The sequence below is a fragment of the Amphiura filiformis genome, chromosome 20 (genome assembly GCF_039555335.1).
Source record: "Amphiura filiformis chromosome 20, Afil_fr2py, whole genome shotgun sequence".
Taxonomy (NCBI): Eukaryota; Metazoa; Echinodermata; class Ophiuroidea; order Amphilepidida; family Amphiuridae; genus Amphiura; species Amphiura filiformis.
This window is the reverse complement of record NC_092647.1, coordinates 61827651-61840076: the sequence shown is the minus strand read 5'-3', so window position 1 is coordinate 61840076 and position 12426 is coordinate 61827651. Positions and strand designations below refer to the sequence as shown.

The following is a 12426-nucleotide window of genomic DNA, read 5'->3' as shown; positions in this document are numbered from 1 at the left end:
TCTGTAGAATTGGTCGATGAGATGGAGAACTGAATGGCGTTGTTGGCCCCGTGGTTAGGATAGCTTGTTGGTCAAATTGGAAAACGATTGTTATCGTCGACCGAACCTCGGTTTCCTGATTCACAAAATGAAAAGAAAACAAGTCAAGGTCAAATGAGTGTGTAATAATGACCAAGACATGATGAATAGACTCTAACAAAGACTTTAAACATTTCATTAATATGCCATTTCTTAGGATACCAAGGTTGTTTTATGGGAGTACAATGTGTTAGTCTCTGACGAAAGATTGTATTAAAGGAACCAGAATGTGATACAGAAGGGTAACTTAGTAAGCAGGTAATGATATTAATGGGTAGTCTCTGGTAAAGTCTTGAAAACCAAGATGTGAAGGTCTCAAAGAAAAGTATCAAATCAGTTACATAAAAAATGATATTTTGCAGGGACAACAAATTAAGGAAACTGAAAGAATTGATGGTTATTTTAAACACAATATGTACAATATGTACATTTTATTAATTTCCTTTTGAAAAACATTGTGGGGGAGTGAAAGAGCTGACATACTGGAGCATTGACCATTTCAAGGTTTTTTTAAATTTTTATTTTATTTTGAGGTTTTTTACCTTCCATGCAGCTTGTTGTATTTTTGTTATTAAAAAAATATATAAAAATTTCAAGGTCATCATAATGATGATACAAAAAAATTGATGTCAATTTAGAAGAATATTTTGTTCACTAGGAGTGAGAAATGCTTCAATTTAATGACGATTTTTATAATAAAAAAATTGTGTTCACCATGACTGCACTTATTGAAAGACCTTGAGAGGATGAAATGACTCTTTCACAAAGGCAAGAAGTCATGCAGAGAGCTATTTTGTGTAATAATCATCAGAGACTTTATATTCTGAGACAGAGACTAAGCACTTCACTAACCATTTTAGTTGCCATGACAATTGGGGAAGACAAAAGTCGAATTGAATGAATTTTTTCCTCCTTGGCTTCTTATTGTTCTGGAATTATTATATTTGAATTCTGCCCAACAAAATTTACTCAAATTAAGTTACGCAATTTTTATTTGGTAAAACAATTTTCCATTTGATCAACAAACTGAAAATTTCATAATAACATTTATTTTTAGAATTGTTTTTGTTCAGTGAGTTGTTTTCAAGGAGAAAGAGCTCACTCTAAACGAGCGGTTTCATGATAAAATGAAGATTTGCAAATCCAATCAAGGCTACAAAATTATTGTCTGTAGCATTATGGATGGGAAATTTGTGCTGCGTGTAAAAATAGCTCTTCTCTGACCAAATACGATCTCGTGATTTGTTTGAATAGTCTCTTATTCCAACCAAATGCAGTGTTTCTAGTCTCTGTTACCAAACCGATTAGGAAGATGCTATTTGAGGCCTTATCACATTTGATATTTAGTTACTCAAATTGAAAGGTAATTTTGATGGTTTTTATTAATTTTGAATTGATAAATGCTTATGCTCATAAAATGTTTGAAAATGAATAAGTAAAATATGATGTTTGTAAATGATGTGAAAAAAGAGATGCTTCCATTTCAAAACAAGGTCTCGCAAAAACGGAGGTTAATGGTCTTTATTTTCTAGGAAAATGTTTAGGGACAGAAAAACAAGCTCTACATAAACTGATGGCTATAATAGCTGTCAGTTTTATATGCAGGCAATGATATATCTACATGCATAGATGTCAGAATTAGTCAACAAGCCCCAATTTTTTCCCAAAATTGTCAATATTAATTTTCTAATAAGAAGAATTTCCATGGCCCTTTCTAAGCAAATCCATTCCTGTTTTCTGCACATTTGCTGGTTTCTACATGACTGGATCCCCTGTAATATTTAACTGATATATTTATCTGCCCATCTATTCACCCATCCAGCAGTTTACTATATAACACTTTATTTTAGCTGTATTAATATTTTGCAATTCTAACCATTCTGAACAGTTTCCAATTTCTTTAATTCCCTGTTTCAAACAGTTCTATGCCTATATTTAAGCTGCCTTTTAAATTTGCGGTTCTGAAATTAACTGAGCAATGCGCGAAAATAAGACTTACGCAAAATTGTCCTGCTATACATGATTTAGAGAATAAGCGATAGGAATTTTATTTTGCCTATCCTCTACCTGTGATAGGCGACAGGCAGGTCCAATATTTTGAGTAGTGGATGCCGGCGCAGCGGTATCCACTACGATAAAAAATATTGGACCTGCCTGTCTTCTATCATAGGTAGAGGATAGGCAAAATAAAAATTCCTATCGCTTATTCTCATTCTTAGTCAGTTAAATATTATTTTAATAACTGTAAACAATTTTTTAAAGCAAAAACTAAGTTACCGTCATAAAAACTCCCTCATTATAAAATGAAGCGAAACTTGTTTACAACTTCACGTATTCTGTTGCGCGTACTGCTAAGCGCGTTCGGCGTATTCCGCACTAGTCTACGCATCCAGCGCGATACATACGCGCACCTCTACCGCGTGTTACGCATTATCAAGATGCATGATGGCGTGGGGTCGTCTACGGCCTGATAGGCGGCACCGAAATCATGAGATTGTCCAATCAGAAATGTGTCTACGAACTAGACCACTCCCACTGACTAAGAATTTTGCTTATTCCTAAGGGAGTGCTTAGTGAAGTAGACATCAAAGGATACATTTACACTTTCCTTTAGTGATTTTAGGATACATAGGCCTATTATGAACATGCGATGATTATGCTGTATTTTTGCATTATTCACACCGAAAAACAGGTTAATTTTCCAAATTACATCCTTCACATTGTCATGTTTACATTCGTTGAAGTATTTGTCAAGTTTGTTATTGTACAATGAATATTGATGACTTGCGCTTGTATTTTTGTCAAATACGCGACAAAATCGCTTAGTCAACAATTCCGGTAGAAAAGGGGTTAATTGTGTTGAGTTAAGCAGTTGGTTGATTTCTTGTATGTCTGATGGCTAACTTGCTTGCTGGAAACCACTAACCGTAAGCTTGTAATCATTTTGTCATCATCTCATCTTTATTTTGCACATCTATAGAGGATTAATTTTACCAGTTCTCATTATACTTTTATAAGCGCTGCACACGCAAGCTAGCTGCTCGTTCCCAACAGCATAGATACAGGTTTGTGTCCCTTCAATTTTTCATTTTTAATCATCATTCCGAGGCCCACATAATTTTGCAGTAGTCTAGTTAAAGCCTATTGTTAGTGGCTATTAGTGCGATTAGAATGCTTTTTGCAATAAAGCTCGGGTGTTTTTAATTGAATGGCTTGTCATTAAGGATGAGCTCAAAATGAGCCAAGTGCTTGGAAATGGCCTATTATTTGAAATGTTTGTAAAATTATCATAGTCATATCATGTTATGAAAATACAGTATAGCACAACATTTTAGGATTGCAAAATAACAAACATATTACTGTATAAAATTTATGAAATTATTTAATTTCGTATCGAAAAATTAAATATTTCTATGCATAATTTTGTTGCCAGTGGCATGGGGGTTGGGATACCTCTCCACAGAAATTTTTCAGGCATAAAATGGGGACGACAAAGAGTAAAATGTCCTTAAAATGGGACAAAAATGGACCAATGGGGACAAATATTTGGCTTTGCCCCCTCACACTAAAAAGCTGGCCACGCATGTGCTGGTCATATGTACCATATGTACCGAATTCTACAATTTTGTTGTTTTCAACTTATATGACATTTATAAAATAAAAAGAAACAAAGAGTAATATGTAAGAATCACTTTAAATAATGTAGGAAAATGTAGGAAATAATCTGAAATCATATGATTGTAATTATTATCCAAGGATGATAATTTGATTCTCATTTGAATGAAATAAAATATCTATTATTACTCTTCCAAGTAATATCTGGAAAAAAAGTTGTTAATTAATTGAAAAATTAATTAATCAAGTGTGGAAATTAACGCTTTCATATTCATTTTAATTTGATTGATTTTCATTTATAAAGCAACCAGCGATGCTTTTTAATTACGGGTGTGCATGTGACCCATGAATGTCATAAACCACCCGCCATGCCAACATTATTAAGTATAACTATATATCAATCAATTACAGGTACATCTCCATTCTTACCAGCATCTAATTTTGTACCTTCAGCAATGAAATATTTATGCAAAGCAAAATAAAATTTTATCAATGCAGCAAAAGTCTTTAATAATTATGGTTGACATTTTGAAACTATTTGTCATCACTGAAATAGTCAATTCCTAGATGAAAAGAAACTGCTAACGTGAACATTTAGCATTCTATAGTCATGTATTTAAATCTGGAAATAGAATTTTCAACATACCATCTTTTTTTACTGAAAAACAAACACCTTGCATACAACATTCCACGTCACAAGGGAATGCTACACTGTGATATGTGATTCCTTGCCACAATGAGGAGATGACGGAAATATTCGAAGAGAAACGGTGAATGGATTTGGTTTCAAATGAAATTGAAAAAATGCCATTTGCAATTCTGGAAAGTAGCAGGATTATTTGATTGTTGCGCCCAATAATGAGTCGACTTTTCCTTTTCCTTTGGAGGTGAAGTGCAATTCTAGAATATGTTCCCATGGTAAAATTTCACAAGAATCTAGGTCACAAAGTGCCAAAAATGTTTTGATTTCTCACCTACTCTATGGGCCGAACTTATGTAGCCTCTTTCTTCCAGAATCATTGACTAAGCAATTTCTAAGCATATTTTGATAAAAAATCAAGCACAAGTCCATCAAATATCCTATCTTCAGTAGATAGCAGTAATTGTGACATATCTAAAAAACATGCTATCTTCAGTAGATAGCAGTGTAATTCTACCTGAAATCTAAATTAAATATCCCATCTTCAGAGGTGAGCATATATGTTTAGATCTACCATAATTACATTAAATTTTAGTGCTAGCATTCCTTATGGTCAATGTATTATGAATTTCCATCTAAAGTTTCTCTTGTTTTTATTTATTGTGCAGGTGCGAACATTATTTGTAAGTGGACTTCCCATGGATGCCAAGCCTAGGGAATTATATCTCCTCTTCAGAGCATATCAGGTAAGTACCCATCTGTCATCATTTCTCCATTCTCATATTAAACCATTTTATCATATCCCATGATGCAATATTCAAGGGGCGCTTCCTGCTATGCATCCTCGTCAATGTGCATGCATTTGACAATCTGCTGTCAACAGTGATACACAAGACTTTGTAATTCTGTATTATATTTAGTCAAAATGAAGAATTTTTTAGCCCAAATTGTCCTAATTCAGAAAAAATGCTTCATTTGATGCACCCATATTCTAAAGACTGAGTAGAGACACCAGGGCCGGATTTACCATTTACCATAGGGCCAGATGGGCCCGGGCCCAGGGCCCCCAAAAATTGCCCTGTGCAGTGTGCATCTTCCATTTTAGCCGAAAAACTCCAGTTTTGGGCCAAAATAATGTAAAATATTGCAAAATTTTGCGCGCTTGATGCGCACTGCCTATAGCAAAATTCAACTTCAATTTGGGCTAAAATTGACATTTTGTCCTTGTAAAATCTAAACATTTTGCAACTTGAGTGCACATGCCTTCCTCACGGTGTGTTGGGGGCCTCCAAATTATGGCCTGGCCCAGGGCCTCCAAAAAGGTAAATCCGGCCCTGAGAGACACTGACATTGGAAGTAGAAACATGTGCTAAAGAGAATGCCACCCGGTAGTAGTTACCCTGTAGAATACTGCATGCTGGGGTTTATAAGAAAAGACCCATACTTCAATCATATTTATGCAACCAAAGTTTTCAACTTAAATTTCTTACTATACTAGAAATTTCAATTGAATGAACACAGCCTGACATAGCTTGACGATTTTTTGTGTACAATACTCGATGTACGCCAGCGTGAGCTTAATGCGGAAGTGAATCCAACTCACTTGTGATTGGTTAGTATGTATTCAAGGTTATACGTTAGCATTATATTTTGAAATATTTGCAGTTGGATCGCATACAGATGTTGAAAGCGGTGTTCATTCAATTGAAATTCCTAGTATAAAGTGGCTGAACTTTGTTGCAAAATATACCAGGCTCTATTTGATACTCACCCTCCCTCTGTGGAAGATTCCGGTTGAATCATCCTCAGAGGGTGTATGAAATTCAAATGGAGCTCCTAATGTGTTCATTCCATTTAAAATTCATACTATCCATGTAGAAGCTATTTCCAATATCTTCCACAGTGGGAGTGAGGATTTAAAGTGGAATAGCCCATTGTGCTGAGGAAATGAGTTGGTGGAACACAAGTTATTTCTCTTAAGTAATCATCCTAAGTGTCATTCAGTGTATTCAGTATTTTGACAATTCATGATACTCATATGAGTGGGAAAAAACAAATTAAGGAAAATGTTTGAGATTGATCAGTAATTGTCATCTTAGAAGAGCTTTTTGTTTGAAAAAGAATTTCTACTAATTTTGTGTATATTTTCATTAGTTTTTCCACTTGTGCTCACAAAATGGTTGCATCCCATATGGTGAGCAAAGTAAAGTGAATATTACTATAAATATAATATACAGATAGATTAAAAATGGTATCGGCTGATAGAGTGAGTGAGTGAGTGATTAGCATTTTACGCATTTTGGTGTTTGAAATTGCTTTAATAATTGAGTAGTTAATTTTAGATATGTCTCTTTAGTACGTGTTATTGACAGGTTGCAAATTGTATAATTTCTTATTGACAGGCTTGTTGGTTTCAACTTCTTTTGCTTGTAAATTGAAATTTTGTTGCGGAGGATAATTGGATTACATGCTCTTGTCAAGTGGGAGGAAGACAGGGCATATCTATCGACCAATCACAATGCGTCAGCAATTCAAAAAAAAATTGTTTGATTTCAATATTCCAAATTTCAAATAAAATAAAATAAACAGTTTCGCCTGTTTTTAATGTTATGCAAGCTTAGTTTAAAAAAACGTAAAATGTAATTTTACAGTATCGGTTAGGTTTTGATGCACAGTTAGTAAATGTAGATTTGACATATCCCTTCAGATAGCCCCCAATATTAACTCCTATACACAGGTATTATCTGTTAAGAAAACACTCATCACCGGCGTGTTTGTATGCTGTCACGTTGCATTCTCGATATCATCCGGCAGTTGATATCCCAAGCGTTTATTTGGATAACTGCTGGTGGCAGCTTTATATTAAGGGTTATTAAACTTGTTTCTTGTATTTACCAAGGCAGTTAACATGGGTACACTTAGCCCAAGAGCAAATAAGAATCATACCTGTACGCCGTGTACGGTTTGCATCTTATTACATGAGTACAGAGTGCTTGGTGAAATTTGACCGTATTTTGAATGAACCAAATTTGGCACTGAATTCTACCAAATGATGAAGTTCGATTTGCTATAGGATAGTTGCAATGTACTGGAAATAGCATGTATAGCTAGTTAGTTTAGGTATTGTACATGTATTACTGTTAAACTTTAAATTTCTTGCTGCATTATTGCTATCTATTGAGGATACCATGTTCACTGCAGATATTTGCGAGTATTACTGCTATCTTCTGAAGATAGCATGTTTTTTTAGATCTGCTACAATTACTGATTATCTGCTGAAGATTGGATATTTAATTTAGAATTCTGATAGAATGGCATTGCTTTCTACTGAAGATAGCATGTTTGATCAAATTTGCAACAATTATTGCTATTTGCTGATATTATGCCACTTACTATAATGTGAGTATTACTGCTATCATCTGAATATAGCTCATCCTTTTAGATGTACCACAATGCAGTTATCCACTGAAGATTTTTAATTAATGCTTATGAAATGGAATGTTTGGGTGATCCAGTAAATATATGTATGAAAATACCTGTCCATTATGAACCCACTCATTTGTCCACCAAACTTACAGATATTTTTGTACATAATTTTATGGCACATAATATAGCGAAGCAAAGCTTGTAAAAATGTGGAGGATTGGTTTATTTTGTCCTGTTGATAAATTTTTATTCAAATCTTTTTATTTTTACTTGTTAAGTAATAAATAAATGGTAATTTATATTTCTCTGTTTTATTAAAAACTTTTATTTGAAGCTGATATTGTTTCCATCACCATAATAGCTATCCATTCGCAGCTGGTGGCAAGACCGCAAGATGAATCCCTGGAATTTAATTGTTATGTGACTACAGCAAACTTATTCATTGATAGCTGCCCCCTTTTGGAATTTACTTCAAAATGTAACATTGACATGATTTAGGGTGACAAGAGAATGTAAAATATTTAATAATTACTTATCACTCCCGTGTTAAGGTTATTTTCAAAGATGTGATTGGTCAAAAAAGTATTACTGGTACTATCAAAGAAGATAGCTTTTATAGACTTTTGCAGGGGGACTTTTATGAAAAATGCTTCAACCATTTATTTTCCAGGCATGAAAATGTTATTGTTTTCATTGTTTTTTAGTCTATTTCTGAATCAAATTCACAGAAAATGGTAAAAAACATGATTTTCAGTGGTTTTTTTCAAGACCAGTTTTCATTGATACTTTTCTGATGGTTTTAACACATATCTGACCATGATGTAGTGGACACTGTATTCAATATGCTGTGTCAAGTAAGAGCCCAGCACTGCCGGCAGTGATTGATTATAGTGTTTTTGTTTACCGCACGTGACATTTTTCTTAACAAATTTGCGAAGATTTCCGATCAGCTGCTGAAAAAGGCTATATAGAAAGATAGAGAGCAAATAGCTAGGGAAGTCTAGCCTCATCCGATAATGAATATCAATGTTTCAATGTGTGCGAGACAAACTTTTACTGTTATGTCCACCACTGTATTACTTCCAGAACACAATCATGATCTATACTGTATCAATACCTCAGTACTCTTGTTGTTGGCATAATTAATCTTTTTTAAATAAAAACAACACCATATGTGAATTAACATGATATCACTGACAAGCATGACAGAATTAAGCAGTATAAGACTGCCTTTACCACGTGTCTGTGTGCACCTATAAAGCAATTACATTATATTTTATTACTTCAATGCATTAGTTCTTCAAAGGGATACAAAACAGGAGGTTTTTTTGTCAGTATTACATTGTCTGTATAGATTAATTGATGTATACTGTACTTTGAATTGAGCTGAAATAGCTAGCTATTGAAATAAATTGTCTGTACTTCAAAGAATTTCTTTTGTAAATGTAGCAGTGCGCATAAAATTATCAGGAAGTGCTTTTAAAAATGACAAGCTGCAAAATAATTCATCAAATTTCATGTGTGAAAAATCACTTGTGATCACAATTCTTGCTTTGTGCACTATGTTAAAAATCATGTTTTAAGGTGGTTGGTGGCTCTTTTAAAAATTATTTTCCTTCACAAAGTTAATTGTTTATCTGTGCACCCTCGGTTACCTCAGTAGTGTGAAGAATTGAAATTTGTTGCAGAAGTGAAATTGATCATTCATGGTAGCATGAAAATTCTCTCTGAAGTGGACATGAAAAATTCAAAATCTTGACAAATGCATCACCTCTAGTTGTAAGCAAAAATATTTGACGGATGTAAAATAATATTTATGTTGAATTTTGTAAGTCATATTTATGTTGTGTGCAGGATGTGAGGTATAGCAGAATATAAGCAAACAGGATTTGATTTGAATTGTAAAATATAGATCACATACTTGTAGCGTATGTGCGATGTGATCGAGCAAAATGAGTCGGAAGTTTACAATTCTAGTTTGCTGATTATGTCAGTATTTCCTGTGTAATCCCTTGTTATTGTGATGATTTTAACTTTTAATAACTAAGAAAAGATGGTAGAAACATGTATTTATTAGTGAAATCAAGATATAAAATAACTAATATTAGGAATATTATCAAAATGTGGAAATTGATTTGAGTCGACTTCAGACTCATTTTGCTGGATCGCAGGATTTGCATCACATATGCAATATTTGTGTGGATAGAAGTAACTGAAATGTTTTTGCCAAACCCTGTTTTTCTGTTCTTAATTATTTTGAGGGTTTGGTTCAAGAAATGCCTTTCTGCAATAGTTGCCCTATAGACAATTTGACCATTTCTGTATTCTATATTGTACAGGTGTCAACCTGGCAGCTATTGCAGATAGGCCTTTCTTGCTCTAAACTCGTGATTTATTGAAGCCCAAATCTGTGGTTTGTCTTGAAGGTATTTGCCTTGCAGTAACTCCTTTATATTCATATGCAGTTTGGCATGGCAAATTAATTGTGTAGTGGAGAGACACACTGAGTGTATATTTTGTCGAGAATTTCTTTTTTTCATTTTGTCAAATTTCCTGCAGGGTTACAATTGATATTAGTGACAAAATTAGCCATGTCGTGCCCGAGGCGCAAACGGAATATCTCTCGATTTCTACACAGTCATGTGGAAAACATATTGGTGTGACCGTGCGTCGTTGATCCAATCATTTTAGCGCAATGCCTGACATGGAGGACTGATGTTGGTGGCATTGACACAGTGATTATTGGCATGATGGACTAAGTATCCGTTCACTAGCTTGACAAAACCCTTGATTAGTTACCCGCAAACGCTTTATATAGACATTAAACTGCAATTGATGGCGATTTACCTATGCCTACGTTTTCTAATCTTCAACTTAAAGCCGCATTATAGGTTTCAACATTGCATTAGGATGATAGAATTATAGGGATATCCTTGTGCGGGATGATTATGGCGGGATTGTGGACGATGCCCAAATGACGACGCCATCATTAACTAATGATGTCGTCATATGCTGTCAAAAGTCGTTAGTCGCATCTGCTGCTTGGCAATGATGATGGTAGCCATTTGATGATAACTATAATATGGATGAGGACATAATAAAAGGGATCCCTCGTATAAGTGTGATCTATGTGGTGACAAGTTTAAGCTGTATGTCATTGACAGTGTGCTATCAATTGCCAAATAATACATTTGATGAAAAAAAAAATACAGTTAATTGACTAAGATCACTTACTGATATTGGTTATGCTTACTTTTTTGAAAATCCAACTTAAGTGTGTTTTGCTGGTGTGAGGTTAAAATCCCTTTTTGCAAGAAGGCATCTTTAAAGATGTAAAATGGCCCCTTTCACAACAACCTTTGTGTTGAATTGACAATTTTTGTAGCTCTGGCAGAACTTATTTTCAATATATTTGTTAAAGTTAAACAAAGCTTCTAGTGATGCACAGTATAATACAGAATGTGCAAATAATTAGTGAAAAAATTATTTTATAGTAACATTTCAGTGTAAAAGTGGAGGAGATGAATATTTTAATTTTGGAAAAGATGAGAGAAGCAGTCCCTGCACCCACCCCCTGGGTCAGGATAGGATGTGTGTGGCCATGTGGCAGAAACATCTTCACTTCCAGTAACAATAATAGGGAATTCTAAGGAGCAGGTTATTTGTTAGGATAGCTGGATTAACCAGTCATCCTTGGAAGATCTGTCCTCGGTCATCATAAGCTTATCCAACCAATTGAACTAATCATATTTATCAACTAAACTGCTTTGAACACGACTGCTTCAAGCACATCTGTTTTCAATACTGCGTAAATGCTGATTTTTGCATACATTATTTTTTGTCTTTGACTTTGACTTCGAACAAAGGGGACCTTTTTGTGTGTTGGTATGTTCACATAATACATGGCTTAACAGTGTTATCATAAATGACAAAAGTGTATAATCGTGTGGTGTTTAATTCACAACTTTACCACTATTCGCGAAAATACAACCCTCGCGAAAATAAGACCTGTTTGAAATCTACCACTTATACCATAAGTCAAACTTGACTAATTGAGATGCAATCCCATCTAGTAATAAAATCAACGCAACCTGACGATCATCGTGATCATCTTGGTAGAATCAAATCCAATGAGTGTGTGTAATATAAACTAATGGCGAACATGATTAACATAGACGACAATTGCGTGTTCCTGCAGCTTCAAATTCTGTCAAAACTTGACATGGGTCATTTAATATACATATATGCAGCGGAGTAGTACTAGCGAGCAAATCAGACTTATTAACGCTTCAAGTGGTAGCATGGTTGATACACATTTTGCTCTCAAGTTTGGTGTGTTTGGCAGGCTCTCTTAACAATTTCAGTATCAATAGCTTTCCATTACTCGTATATTTGAGACTCTAGATTTATCTGTAAGTTTATATCGTGTAAAGAGTAAATATTGACAGGATAGAATGACATGAATTATTAATATCTTGGTAAGATCTTTGGCTGTTTAAAATGTTTACATATTAAATTAGGCATGATTTGATGATGGATAACTTACTTAGAACTGTTCAAACACACATTTTAGTTAGATTCAAACTTCTATGTGTTTTTCATCGTGAGATGGTTATCAGTATGCTGCTTTAATTAGATTTGATTATCATTTTAAAATGAAGAGATTA

The 12426-nt window shown here is 34.2% G+C and overlaps 1 protein-coding gene across 1 annotated transcript in view; it reads left to right on the top strand.

Moving 5' to 3' along the window:
• LOC140142516 (uncharacterized) overlaps nucleotides 1-12426 on the top strand; it is a 165869-nt gene that overhangs the window by 97156 nt on the left and 56287 nt on the right. The window contains 1 exon segment of the mRNA XM_072164506.1: nucleotides 5002-5079. Within this exon segment, the coding sequence (XP_072020607.1) occupies nucleotides 5002-5079 (78 nt within the window).